General features: G+C 41.3%; 1 protein-coding gene across 9 annotated transcripts in view; it reads right to left on the bottom strand.

The window, feature by feature from the left end:
• Window positions 1-15,246, bottom strand: part of KMT2A (lysine methyltransferase 2A) — a 77,125-nt gene that overhangs the window by 47,981 nt on the left and 13,898 nt on the right. For all 9 annotated transcript variants that reach the window (XM_073903818.1, XM_073903820.1, XM_073903824.1 and 6 more), the window contains one exon: window positions 1,213-1,282. In XM_073903818.1, the coding sequence (XP_073759919.1) occupies window positions 1,213-1,282 (70 nt within the window). The remainder of the gene's footprint in view (window positions 1-1,212; window positions 1,283-15,246) is intronic.

Raw genomic sequence — 15,246 nt, 5'->3', positions numbered from 1 at the left:
TATCCAATTTTTAAAAGAATTTTTTGGTGGACAAGGAGAAAAACCAAAACAGAGAAGAGTCCAGCTCTGTTAATCACAACATATTCAGAGAACTCAAAAGTCAGTTATGAGTAACTGCATCATATATTTTCCCGGCCTCATTTTGTCATCTAGAAATGGAGGGTCAGACCGGATGATCTCTAAAATCACGTTCCTATAGGAAGTTTTAGGATTTCATTGCATCTTCATGAGAACATGGCTACTATGTATGTGGCACAGACACTGGGGTACTACAGGCTAACTCCTCCCGACTGGGATGGCAACACTCCTGCCATTCGGGAAAAAAGATACTGTCAAGTTATGTGTTTCAATTAAGATTACTATACAAACATTATGACTCTTAAATGAAACCCAAATGCTAACAAACATCAAGAACTAAGTCGCTGTCAAAGAGCAAAACCACTAACGACATTATATTTAACTAGACTGTCCATCCAGATCAAAGCAAGGCAAACCATAGAAGTCAGAATTGGCAGCACAGATGGGAAATGGTTTTTTCCTCAGAAGATCCCTCCCCTATACAGACTAGAATTCTGCAAGCCATTGCATGTTATTTCCACTGAGGACTGTCTCTCAGGAAACTTCTCGAAGTCTAGAATTTCAAGACATTCTAGATATTTTCTTGGCGAGAACAATGACAAATATCGCTTAAAAATGGAAATACCCCCATATCATTTTTATTTTATTTTATTTTAATACAGCCTTTCAAGGATCAGATAAAATAAATATTTATTTTATTTTATTTATTTTATTGACTATAGTAGACCAAATTTCATCTGTAAAAAACAACAGTCAGATTGTTCCCAAAGTTGTATATACTACCGTATCATTCAAAAATCTATGAATCTGAGGATGCTCTGAGTAGGTTACCTTCAATTCAACTACCAGGTCTTTTAGTCATTCCGTGGAAACTGACCACACACACACCCCCATGCCCCCCCCACCTAGTTCCCAAAGAGAAGCATTATAAAGAATAAAGCATAAGTGGCCTGACAGAGAAGAGCCCTGTAAAGAGGTCTAGCTCATAAGCCATCTCTTACTTAGTGCGAGAGAAAGGGAAGGATGCAACCCCCCCACCCCCGTATTTAAGATCATCCTTTACATGCAAAGAAAGCAAGGGGAAGCCATGGTCTCTTAACAAACAAAAGGCACCATGCACTTAACTGGCCATACCTGAAGGAGACCTTGTGGGACTTCGTACTCGGACTTCTTCATCTGAGCCAAAACCTAAGAACTGCTCATCCTACAACAAAGGAAAATTATTTTAAAATCAGAAACAAAAACACAAGTGTGAACATATCCCAAAGAAATGCCCAGAGGAGACACAAATGAATTTGGAAAATCAGACTCTATATATTAATCATTATCATTTATATGGATAATATAAAACAAGTAATATTGAAATAAATGGACCCAGTCATACAGCTTCATTACAGACAAATAGGAGCTGTGTAGTAATTGAACAATGCATTGAAATGTCATCTTTGGTGCATAGTACACAGGGGATAGTCCTTAATTTCAAACTATAGATACAGCCCAAAACAATTAAAGAATGGCTTTAATTCAAGCAAGCAAATCAGTACAATGGCAGAAATATACAGCTCCAATAAAACAAACAAATCTTTTCAACAAGTAGATAAGTTTACACACACATAAGGAATAACATAAACCATATCATAATCTCTTGTCTACTAAATATTAATAGAGACTGAAATTGCCATAATTGTCAGTTCCTTAACTCAGGAATTGACATTTAGACGTGATTTCTATACATTTGAGATCCAAAGATTCTCAACATGCATTTTATGGCATCAATTTAAAATGCCCTGTGATAAGAGACTTAATGGTGGGCAGCAGCATCTGTGAAAGGGATCATGAATTGACCGCATACAGGATGAAATAATGCATTCAAGAAGAACTTACAGAAGCATCTTACTCTGTTATACTTGGAAAAGGCAAAAGGCAAAAACTTCCCCTTACCTCTAACTTTTAACCTGCCCTTTCAAAAAAATCCTTAAGGATTTAACTTATTTTGACAAGTTCTCAAGAAAGGTGGTCTATTTAAACAAACTGATTAACAGAAATTCACTGATTCAGAAACAGTTCTTTCCCGAAAGAGACAAGAGACAGAATTTCAAATCCCTGAAACAAAATCCACATAAAAGAATAAAATAAGGATTGAGAGACAGATTTTCTTGAACCTCCAATTTATACTGATAAGCCTAGCCCCAAAATATGTTCCAACAATTAAAGCCCCAGTTTTCCTCTCAAGAGCAAAGACCACATGCATATGGACAACATCTGTGGATTTTCTGAAAAGTTGTTTCCCCAGTTAGTGTAAAGCTAGAGTCAGGTGCTAATCTGTTCAACCACTTATTAATCAGGAATATATGAAAAGATACATGCAACCTTTTAGACAAATTAGCAGGTTCAGCTCTTAAATTTAAATGCTTTAAGAAGCAAAATGTTTGAGTCCAAGACCTTGCAAACTACGCAACTGAGAGAGTTCTTGGAATCTAAGGTTTTTGTTCTGAATGCTAACATTATTAAAGCATTTAACTATTTAAGAAAAACCTGAAATTATCCTCTTCAAAGGGATTTGTCTGAAAAGCACTATAATTCTAAGAATGTGTAAAACCTAAGTTTAAAGAATACAAGAGTAAGGTGCGTGCTTTTTACAGGGCTTTCTCTCATCATTAAATTAAATTTAAATTCTTATTATGAATATTATTTGTGAATAAGAATAAATCTACCTCTTCACCTTAAAACAAGTTAGGACAACCTCATACATGTGGGGCTTAACCCCAAATAAATTTCTGGAATGACTCTCAGAGTTTATACTTGCAAACTACAACATTACAAAAAGAGAAGCCCAAACTCACAAGACCCAATTAATCCAAAAACCTGTCACAATAATGGAAATTCCATACTGTTAAATTTTTTTTTAAAGTAAGCTCTATGCCGAACATGGGAATTGAACTCAAGAGCCCCAGATCAAGAGTCGCATGCTCTATCGGCTAAGCCAGCCAGGTGCTCCCATAGTGTTAATTTTTTAAATATACTTTTGGGCAGGAAAAAAGGACATTTAAAATAGTAATCCTACAATGTACTTTGAGGAAAAAAGCAGGCAAAGAAAATAGCCCCGTGGTAAGCTGCCTCAAATGCTGAAGAAAAAAAAAAAATCAAAAACAACAAAAAAAATGGCAGTACCTTAGGATTTTAGAGGGGCCCAGTCCACCACTGGCATGTCGGCACATGACATGAGTAAAGAGCGCACGTGGACCTCGACTGAGGACTCAGTTCTAGCACTTCCAGGCTATATGATCTTAGACAAGTAACTTACTATTTTTATGTCTCAATGTCTTCATTTACTGAAGTGTTGTAAGGAGTAAATGAAATAATTTATGCAAATTATGTAATTACATTATGTAAAATCACTCAGAAAATTATAAGGCAACATCCATACTGTAGTTCTTATTGTTGATGTGGTTTTAGAAACTGACTGGAGGGGCCAAATGACTTGCCTAAGATCATACAGTTAGTTACAAAGATTTCCTACCAAAATAGTTACCATTTAAAATTATAAATATTTAAAGGAATCAGATAAATAATCTCCAGTACAAAATTTGCTATTCCTTCAGCTACTGTGAAAGTTAACATGACGCCCATTTTCAGATCCTTAAAAGTTTGATTTAACTCATTCTTTTCCTGCATTATCCTCATGGAACGACACGCTAATCTAGACACTTCACAAAGACTTCTGGAGGTTTCACAACACTATCCAGGGACTAACTACACTGCTACATGCATGAATTTTATGCTCCCAGTGCTGCAGGGAGCGAGTTCTAGCAACTATACATATAATAACTGACATGTGAAGTATCCAACAGGTGAGGTAATAAAAGATTACTAATCCTTAAAAGAAATGGAAGAGATCCACACTGCTATGTTCACCATCAGCCACCCTGGTGAGGCACTATACAATCCTAATTGCCATGCGCTCCAAAACAGAGTACTCCTGAGCTGTCAAGCGGTAACAGAACTAACTGCCAATGTTTAAATTTCACAAGTACTTTCCAACATGACAGAAAGTGTTAACTCTTTCCTTATGATCTTGTAGTCGGAATAAGAAAAGAATGAGTAGTCAAAAAAGACTCCACCTCCCCCAAGAACTTTCTTTTTACTTGAAATATAGGTTGACTTCTTCAAGCTTGCTTAAAAAGTAACTACCAATTGCTTAAATCATCCAGTTAAACCAAAAACAAAAGCCTGCATTGTTATGTTAAAGAGCTCTAACCTGACTCTGAACTTTCAAGTAAGAGCCGTTAAAAAAAAAAAAAAAAAAAGTGGGGTGCCTGGGGGGCTCAGATGGTTGAGAGTCTGCCTTCGGCTCAGGTCATGATCCCGGGGTCCTGGGCTCGGGCCCCACATCGGGCTCCTGGCTCAGCGGGGAGCCTGCTTCTCCCTCTGCCTCTCTCCCTGCTCATGCTCGCTCTATCTCTGTGTCTCAAATGAATAAATAAAATCTTAAAAAAAAAAGAGAGAAAGAAAGAAAGAAATCGAAGGGAAGCCAAATCGAGAAAGCGCTGGGAACGAGCTGCTACAAGAGGGTGCTTGCTCTGTGGAAGTCCTTCCTGCCTCCCTCTCATCTCGCTGCCATCACCCCCTTTCACAGGTGGGGTTCCTGGAAGATGTCAACAAGGTAACAGTGCTGGCCTCCCAAGGATTTGGACTTGCCTAAAAATCAAAAGGCTAAGACCAAATGTCTACCAAAAAAGCCAACAAAGGGAGCTGCAATTAAATCCACGTTTGGCACTGTAGCATAAGCCTGGACAGCCCTGAAGACAGAAAGGACAGGAGACACCATGCTACACATGATCAAGTATTCCTGGGAACTGGGCCCAAACAGCCATACATCACACACACTTTTCCTTTCAATATGGCTTTCCCTGATGAACACAGCATTCCAAAGACAGAGTAGGGAAGAGCCAGCAAACCGATGCCTTCTGAACAGTGATGTCCTTGGAGTCCAGACTGCCAAGATTTTAACACTTTCCTTCCTCCAAACATAGAAAAATATCCTTGCCAAGTGGAGCACGGTAAAATACTATTCTGTCATATTTAGCTTCCAGTGATCAAGAATGCAATGAACCGGGGCGCCTGGGTGGCTCAGTCGGGTAAGTGGCTGCCTTCGGCTCAGGTCGTGATCCCAGGGCCCTGGGATCGAGCCCCACATCGGGCTCCCTGCTCCGTGGGGAGCCTGCTTCTCCCTTTCCCTCTCCTGCTCCCCCTACTTGTGCTCTCTCTATCAAATAAGTAAATAAAATCTTAAAAAAAAAAAAGAATGCAATGAACCTATCTAATGTCACTTCCTAAATGAAATCTAACTGTAAAAATAACGAATGTGTAGAATGTCTGTCTTTATGACCCATACCCCTAACTCTAGGGTAACGAGTTATTTGAAAACTTCTGGCATACCTTTACCAGGTACACCTCTACCAAATTCTACTTTATAAGTACCTTAACATTTGAGGATTTTTATTTTAATGGAAGAATTTTAATTCTTTAGAGTCTGGTTCTATTTATAAATGATGGGGCAACAGGAATATTTTTTTTTCCACAAGGGAACCTAAGTGAACCCAAAATAAGTATTCAGATAATAATGTTTACATATGAAATATAAAGAAGACATTTGAGAAAAATACACGAAATTCTGTGTTTCAAGGAATTATGTACTACCAAGCCAACTTTTCAAACAAAGCACTATTTCTTTCACTTCTTCATTCATTCAAAAACCATTTATATGCTTGCCATTTATATGCTATCTGCTCCAGATGCAAGGATAAGCAAGACATGATTCCTGCTCCCAGGAAGTATCCAAAGGCAGACAGGCAGGTGCATGATTTCATTCTTCCTTTCAAAAACCAACACCAGTGAAGGATAAAATACTATGCAACTCGTATTCTGGAATAAAAAATTGGCTTACATCTTGGAACAGTTCATTCTTCCTTTTATATTAGTATTCGGCTCATAGAGAAACATTCAACAAATTTCAGAATCCTTCCAAAGGACGGCAATGTGCATTTCCATCCCTCAGAACTGCAACTAGGCACCACTCCAGCATTAGCAATCAGAGTTTAGGTAATCGAGACCTAAGCCATCTGCACTGACTCAATGTGACACAGTTCCTAGTAACACCAGTGATCTGATAAACTTTCAACTGATCGACCTCAACGCCTTTTCCTCCCTGCCCCTAACTAAAATACATAGATTTTTAGTTCCTCCCTTAGATTCTTCCCAGTTTACCACAGTCAGAGCAAAAATCACTCACCTGGAGTTCTTCACCTCCCAGGCTAAGGTGGAGGTACCAAAGCTAATTTGGAAACTTTTCTATTAAATAAACAAGCTCAGCCGCTTCCAGCCTCAGATGAGTAGGGTCTAGGATAAGTCTGCTCACTTTCTTTTCTGGCAAGAGACTCCTCTGCACTTCGGAGCACTGAATTAAGTGGTAGGTTTCTCAGACATGCCCCTTAGCAACCGTATCTTTGCATATTTGGTCTCCAAAATGTTTAGTCTTAAGAGTTTGAATAATCAAATTTCTTCAACTACAAAGGTTTATTGGTGAATCAACTGGAGATTAGCATCAATAACCACAGACAGTATCAAAATCACCCCAATACTCTAATTGTTCGAAATTCTTTGAAATTTGAAGCTTCTAAATTTTGTTATCATCATATATGGCTTCATTATATGAGGAGGCCACAGGAGAACTAAGAAGATCATGAAGAACAACCAGAGAAGATGAAGAAACATTGCAGAAGCCTACTGTGTCTCTCAGTCCTATAGCTAAAAAGGAGTAACACGGCTCCTTTGGGAGTTTATTCCAGTTAGCTATCACTTCTGCTGGCACATTTCCCTTTGTGTCTCCTGCTTCAAGCTCTAAAACAACAAGGTCTTGATGTTGCATTTTAAAGACATGTACACATAATTACTAGTACTTAATTAACACAAGGGTTTTTTTAAAAATCTGTTTACATGTTTATTTCCTTCTCTAGAGTGTTCACTCTTTGAGGATAGGGACAGTGTACTCATTTTTTTATTCCCCGTAACTGGCACAAACTTGGCACTCAAGAAATGTTTGTAAAATGAAAATAAAAGAAACACAATTGTTTATAAAACATTAAGTAGCTAAGTAGCTACTGTGGTAATAGCACTGTAGTAGAAAATACTGGTGGATTCCAAAGAATTAAACAAAATGATTCTTCTTTTTAAGAATGCTGTGAGAGTGGGTGCCTGGGTGGCTCAGTCGGTTAAGCATCTGCCTTCAGCTCAGGTCATGATCTCAGGGTCCTGGGATCGAGCCCCACATCGCGATCCCTGCTCCTCAGGGAATCTGCTTTTCCCTCTCCCTCTGTGTGCTCTCTCTCTTTCTTTCAAATAAGTAAATAAATAAATAAATAAATAAATAAATAATCATTTAAAAAAATAGATGATTAAATTAATGGAATACAAGTGTGTTGCCTGCCATGCTGGAGGAATACATGTGCTAATGGAATGAATACAGCGGCACAGCAGAAAGACAGACACAATGAAGGAGAAAGGGTCAGGAAGGCCATTACAGAAAGGACGAAAACTTAATCTAACTTTTGAAGGATGAGAAATCAGGGTCAGGGAGAGAACAGTACAAACAAAGGCACAGACGGACAAGAGTACATGGCGTGAAACAACAGTGTAGGACGGCTGAGGCCCCAGCCAATGTGGGTGGGAAAGGGGCGTATGATGCTGAAGGGGGATAAAAAAGACAGAGGCAGGTCATGAAAGGTGTTAAATGCCTTCATGAGTTTGAAGTTGATCTTCAGGGACGAGCGGGCCTCATCCCGAAGGCTCTACAGCTCGTCCACAATGCTTTCAGGCGGGCGGAGGCATGATTAGATTTATTTTTTCTTTTTTTTAAAAGATTTCATTTATTTATTTGACAGAGATAGACAGCGAGAGAGGGAACACAAGCAGGGGGAATGGGAGAGGGGGAAGCAGGCCTCCCGCGGAGCAGGGAGCCCGATGCCGGGCTCGATCCCAGGACCCTGGGATCATGACCTGAGCCGAAGGCAGACGCTTAACGACTGAGCCACCCAGGCGCCCTAGATTTATATGTTCCAAAAGATCACTATGATAGCAGTGGGTAAGCAGAGATTGCCTTTACAACCATAGGCAGGAAAAGTTGTAAAATGACAGCAGCAACACTGGGGATTGGGGGAAAAGGGCAGATTCCGCAGACAGGAAGCAAATGGACAAAGTTTTGATATGAAGGGTTAAGGCAATAGAAAGAATCAATAAAAACTTGCAGGTGTTTGGCCTAGGTTGATTAGGTTTGTGGCGATATTTACCAAGATTGGGAATACAGAAAGAAGAAAGGTTTATAGAAGTGGGAAGGGAGATCACTTTAGATAACTGAATTTGAAATGTCCATCCAAGCTGTAAGACAGGATAATGATCTGGAGAAAACACATGTGATTCCATGAAAAAAATATTTACATACACACACACATATGAATGATGAAAGTGTACGTATAAATGCAAGCAACCACCCAAGGACAGAATAATGAGAGAAAAGGAGGGTCAATGGCAGATGCCTATAGAATACCTACACTTCACAACATAAAGGTGAAAGCCAAGGACGGAGATGAAGATGGAATGGCCAAGAGGAAGGTCATGAGTGGTAGGCTCACAATAGTCAAGGGAAGGAATATATAGCAAGGGATGGTCAAGTTGGGTAAGGGCCGAAGCTTGTACAGTGGGAGAACAAAATTGGGAGGTCACCCCTAACCTTAACACAGCCAACTTTAATGCAGTGTTAGAAGCAGGAGGAGCCAAACTGCAGTGGGTGGAGATGTGATTAGAAAGTGACAAAATGGGGGGCGCCTGGGTGGCTGTCAGTTGAGCCTCTGACTCTAGCTTTTGGCTCAGGTCGTGATCTCAGGGTCGTGAGATGAAGCCCCCCCATCAGGCTCTGTGCTCAGCAGGGAGTCCGTTTGAGATTCTTACCCTCTCCTGCCCTCCCCCACCACCCTCGCCACTCACACAGGCATGCACACACTCTCTCTCTACAATAACTAAATAAATAAAATCTTTTCTTTTTTAAAGATTTTACTTATGGGGCGCCTGGGTGGCTCAGTTGGTTAAGCAACTGCCTTCGGCTCAGGTCATGATCCTGGAGTCCTGGGATCGAGTCCCACATCGGGCTCCCTGCCCGGCGGGGGGCCTGCTTCTCCCTCTGACCCTCTTCCCTCTTGTGCTCTTTATCTCTCATTCTTTCTCTCAAATAAATAAATAAAAAAAATCTTAAAAAAAAAATAAAAAAAAAAGATTTTATTTATTTGATAGAGACAGCGAGAGAGGGAATACAAGCATGAGGAGTGGGAGAGGGAGAAGCAGGCTTCCTGCCGAGCAGGGAGCCCGATGCGGGGCTCGATCCCGGGACCCTGGGACCATGACCAGAGCTGAAGGCAGACGCTTAACGACTGAGCCACCCAGGCGCCCAAATAAATAAAATCTTAAAAAAAAAAGTGACAAAATGGAAATGAGTATAGCCTCATCTTTTGAAAAAACTCAGTTATGTGGGAAACAAGAGATAGGGCACAAGGCAGGGAAAGACCAGCTTGGGAGGATTATTTCTTGAGTACAGTATGTTTATATGCCAAAGGGGAACACAGCAGCAGAAAAGAGACTGTAAATCCTCAAAAGCAAAGCAGTAATAAATGGAAAAAGCACTGGGAGGATGCATCAGTCCTGGGAAGGAATGAATACAAAGCACAACGGAGGGAAATTCTCTTCTTTTAGGAAAAGGGTTAAGCAAGGATTTAGTCAAAGAAATTCATGGGCAGGAGTAAGCTGAGAAATTTCTCTGGAAGTACAGGCAAAACTTCGTTTACATAGGCATCTGTCAGATGAGAAACACAACAGATTTCTCCAGCTTCTCTCAAAGAGGCTTATAACCTACAAAAGTTTTTAAGAACACAGTTCTGCAGGACATGTATCACGGACAATGGGTAATTAATAAATGGGATGGGGTGCCTGGGAAGCTCAGTCTGTTGGGCATCGGACTCTTGGCTTCAGCTGGGGTCATGATCTCATGGGTCGTGGGGTCGGCCCCTGCATGGGGCTCTGCGCTTGGTGGGGGGGGGGGGGGACGGTGGGGTCTGCTAGATTATTCTCTCCCTCTGCCCCTCCCCCACTCACACAAGCATTCTCTCAAATAAATAAATCTCTCTCTTTTTTAAGATTTTATTTATTTATTTGACAGAGAGAGAGACAGTGAAGGAGGGAACGCAAGCAGGGGGAGTGGGAGAGGGAGAAGCAGGCTTCCTGCTGAGCAGGGAGCCCAACGCAGGGCTCAATCCCAGAATCCTGGGACCATGACCCGAACCGAAGGGAGACACTTAACGACTGAGCCACCCAGGCGCCCTTCAAATAAATAAATCTTAAAAAACAAAGAAAATAAATGGAAGGATTATTTCTCCCCACAGTAATGGGGAGAAAATCAGATGTAAGTATTAGTAAAAACTGATCTGGTTGGGAAAGGGTAGCCACAGCAGGCTCAAGATAAGAGACAAATGAAGCATCAGAACCTTGTTAATTCTAGGATGGTATGGTCAAAGCTGATACAATAAACAGCAAGGAGCTACCATTGGTTCTCAGATGTAGAAAAGGCGTAACTCTGAAGTTTACTCTGGAAAAGGTGTACACGCACACACACACACACACAATTAGAGTAGGAGAGACTGAATAAAGGGAGACCAGATAGCAGTCTACAGCCATGATTTGAATGGGACTGGCATTCATTCACTCAGCAAATATTTACTGGGAACGGCTAGGCACTGTTTTAGACTCTAAAGATACACTGATGAAATTCCTGCCCCATGCGGCTACAATTTAGTGGAGACAGAAAATAAACATACAACAAATAAATAAAGAGACCAAGGCAATAGGATCGATGGGAGTTAGCTGTGGGGGTTATTTTCAGTGGTCAGGAAAAGCTTCTCTAAAGTGATGGTTCACCAAGGACTGGCAAACTATGGGTCACTGGCTAAATCTGGTCTGCCACCTGTTTTTGTTCAGTCCATGAGCTAAGAATGGTTTTTAACGTCTTTAAATGGTTGGAGGAAAAAAAAAAGAATATTTCGTACACATGAAAATTATATGGAACTCAAATTTCAGTGTACATAAAGTTTTATTGGGACACCTCCATGCTCATCCGTTTATGTACTAGCACTGCCGATGCACTACACTACAGCAAAAGTGGGTGTTACAACAGAGACCATTTGGCCCTTTGCAGAAAAAACTTGCTGAACCCTGGCTTAGCCCTAAATGATGAGAAAAAGACAGACATATAAAGATCAGGTGGAGGGGCGCCTGGGTGGCTCAGTCATTTAAGTGTCTGCCTTCGGCTCAGGTCATGGTCCCAGGGTCCTGGGATGGAGCCCCGCATCGGGCTCCCTGCTCCGCGGGAGGCCTGCTTCTCCCTCTCCCACTCCCCCTGCTTGTGTTCCCTTTCTCGCTGTCTCTCTGTCAAATAAATAAATAAAATCTTAAAAAAACAAACAAACAAACAGAGAGATCCAGGTGGAGCAGTATTCTTGCTTGATAGAAAGTGCAAAGCCCCAGAGACAGCCATAAGCCTGGCATGTACGGCAGACCAAAAGGCCGGCCTGGCTCTGTAGCAGAATGAGAGAATGAGAAGAGATGGTGCCAGAGAAGCAGACCTGACCAGAGGCCAGAGCCTGTATGGTTTTGACGGCCACAGGAAGGAATGCGGATTTATTCCGGCAGGGGGGGCGGAGGGTGAGGCTAGTGCCACTGACAGATTTAACGAGAGGGAGTAATAAGATTTGACTCGTTTACACTTGGAGCACATAGTTCCTGTGTGAAGAACAAGCTTTAGTGAGGTAAGAACACAAGCAAGGAGATGATGGAATAGTCCAGTGAAAAGATTATAACGGGTAAGTCGGGTTTGGGTGGTAGAAATGAGAAGTTGGATTTAAGGTATTTTGGAGGTAGCACAGAAAATTTGCTGATGGGTTACTTGGGATATGAATAAAAGAGAGAAATCAGAGGTAACTCTTAAATTTTAGGCCTGAGCTATTGGGTAAATGGCAGAGTCATTCCCAAACACAGAGAAAAGAGGAAATCAAGATTTTTTGGCTATGTTAAATGTCAGACACATTAGATATCCAAGTGCTTCAATGTGTACCTGTTTTGTTGCCTGGGAATAGTAGTGGCTACCTCAGAGAGTGGTCAAGATTAGGTAAGATAATCGATGTAAGGTACTGAGAATACTGCCTAGCCCGTAATAAACAATAAATGCTAACTACTCCTATTAGTATTACCCAAATGGAAATGCCAAATAGACATTTCGTCATATAACCCTGGTACTCCAAGAAGTAGTCAGAGTTAGAGACAAAAACTCGGTCGTCCCTGGGCATGTAGACGAGGCCTGGGTGAGACCACCTAGGAGGAGGGTGTAGCCAAAGGCGGCCTCCTAGACAACCCCAACATTCAGAAAAGTGAAGCAGAGGGGGGAAGCCATATGGAATACTGAAAGTTCATGGCCAATGACTTCAGAAAAGAGCAGGGGAACTTAGTGTTACAGAATCCAAGAAAAGAAATGTTTCAAGAAGGGAGTGGTCAGCCGATTCAATGCTGCCCAGAGGTTTAACAGGATGAGGACCAAGAATTATCTATTCAATGTGGCGAGACTGAGCTCCGTGAGGACTCTGACAAGAGCTATTTCAGAGGAACCAGGGGGAGAAAGCCCAGCTGCAGTGGCTGAGGAGAGTGAGGTGAGGAAGTGGACAGCAATGACACACAGCACTTACAAGGAGTTTTGCTGTGAGAAGGAACCGAGAACTGGGTAGTCGCTGGAGGAGGACATGAGGTCAAGGTTTCTTTCTTTCTTTCTTTCTTTTTTTTTATTTATTCATGAGAGACAGAGAGAGAGAGAGAGGCAGAGGGAGAAGCAGGCTCCCAAGGAGCAGGGAGCCCGATGCGGGACTCGATCCCAGGACCCCAGGGCCATGACCCGAGCCGAAGGCAGACGCCCAACCATCTGAGCCACCCAGGTGCCCCCCACTTTTTTTCAAGAAGGATTATATTAAGATATTGAGGTGCATCTGGCTGGCTCAGTCAGTAGACATGGGGCTCTGGATCTCGGGGTCCTAAGTTTGAGCTCCACATCAGGCATGGAGTTTACTTAAAATTAATTAAAATCTTAAAAAAAATTATCAGTTTTATATGTTAATGAGACCAATCCAGATGTGAGACAAAAACTGTGGATTCAGGAGAGAGGTGATAATTGCAGGAACAACCCTGAGGAGATGAGAGGGATGGAATCCAGAGTATAAGAAGAGAGTGGTACTTCTTTGACTGTAGAAGGTGGCAGAGGGTGTGGTAGTACTTAAGTTCCCTTTTAACAGGAAGGGAAAAGCTATTAAAAATCTTAAGAATATTTAAATTATCTCGATCCACATATTACACTTGGTATAGCTGACTCAAGAATCAGTAAATCAGGGGCGCCTGGGTGGCTCAGTCGTTAAGTGTCTGCCTTCGACTCAGGTCATGGTCCCAGGGTCCTGGGATCGAGCCCCGCATCGGGCTCCCTGCTACGTGGGGAAGCCTGCTTCTCCCTCTCCCACTCCCCCTGCTTGTGTTCCCTCTCTCGCTGTGTGTCTGTCAAATAAATAAATAAAATCTTAAAAAAAAAAAATCAGTAAATCAGTAAATGAAGAACACACCTGAACTGCTCCCAAGGACAATTCTGTTAATATTAGTTGTGAGAACTTCAACCTTCAAATGACCAATTTCCAAAGTATCTTGCAAAGTATTATAATTTTAGTACTTATATTCACGCTATATTTTAAGCAGAGCTCAGGAAAAAGAAGTTAGATAGTAAGTTCCATGAGAGAAGGGACTTGTTCATTGCTAGTGCCCCAGTACTTGATCATCTGTCTGGTACATAAAAGATGTTTTTTGAAAAATGAATTAGAAGGACGCTTGGGTGCACAGTTGGTTAAGCATCCGACTTGGTTTTGGCTCAGGTCATGAGATTGAGCTCAGTGAGAAGTCTACTTCAGATTCTCTTTCCCTCTCCCTCCCTCTCTGTTCCTCCACTTGCTCGCATGTGTGCTCTCTCTCTTTCTGTAAAATAAATAAAATCTTTTAAAAAATGATTTAGATTTTCCAATCTCTCTCCATTTCTTATGTGTACAGTGATACATTTATGAATGTCACTTAGGGGGAAGGTGAGCCTCATTGCAAGTACTTTTTTATCATTTGTAATGGAAGAAAATATAGTGACGTCTAACTCATTTCCAAAAAGTGGAATACAACAATAATTAGAAGGAGAGAAGGAGAGAAGGGAGAAATATAATATACTCAAGCATAGTCAAATACACAGACATTAAGAGACAAACTTCCTAAGCCAAGATGATTTCTGAAAGCAACTACCAAGAAACGTATGCAGTTACTGAACTAACATCATAGTCTCTTGTCAAAAGATTGTCAGGGGTATGGCCAACGCCAAATTTTCTCTTGTTATTGGTACATTAAAGAGAATAGTGGTTATTTGAATATATAACAGCTAGGAAGAGATTTAAACTGTTTTAGGGGCACCTGGGTGGCTCCATCGGTTAAGCATCTGCCTTTGGCTCAGGGTCATGGTCCCAGGGTCCTGGGATCAAGCCCCATATTGGGCTCCCTGCTCAGCGGGGCGTCTCCTTCTCCCTCTCCCTCTGCCCCTCCCCACTGCTCGTGCTCTCTCTGTCCCAAATAAAAAAATCTTTAAAAAAATAAAATAAACTGTTTTAAATATGATCTCTGCCTGATATTGAGAAATGTTAACGCAAAAAAGTCACCTAGGATTAAAGAGTGCAAAGCCAATAATACACTCTTGTTCAGTAATAACAGCTGGTAAAATTTTCACCCACACAAGAATGAAGTTCAGTTTTCAAATATTTAATTCAATTCTACCTAGCAACTGCCACCTGAGAAACAGAAATATTACCCAGTTTGTCATTAGAGAAAGAAGTAGTACTCTTCATCCTCATTCCATGTCAACAAGGGCAAAAAGCAAAGATGCTCAAAACAGCCAAGCAAATGAGGCAGGTGAACCCCACCCATCTCATAAAGTAGCTCACTGGTGAAAGAAAAGAAAAG

This window comes from Callorhinus ursinus, unplaced genomic scaffold (genome assembly GCF_003265705.2).
Source record: "Callorhinus ursinus isolate GAN/ISIS: 27379988/994484 unplaced genomic scaffold, GSC_fseal_2.0 scaffold19, whole genome shotgun sequence".
Taxonomy (NCBI): Eukaryota; Metazoa; Chordata; class Mammalia; order Carnivora; family Otariidae; genus Callorhinus; species Callorhinus ursinus.
Note: the sequence above shows the minus strand (reverse complement) of the source record. Positions and strands in the feature narration are given on the sequence as shown.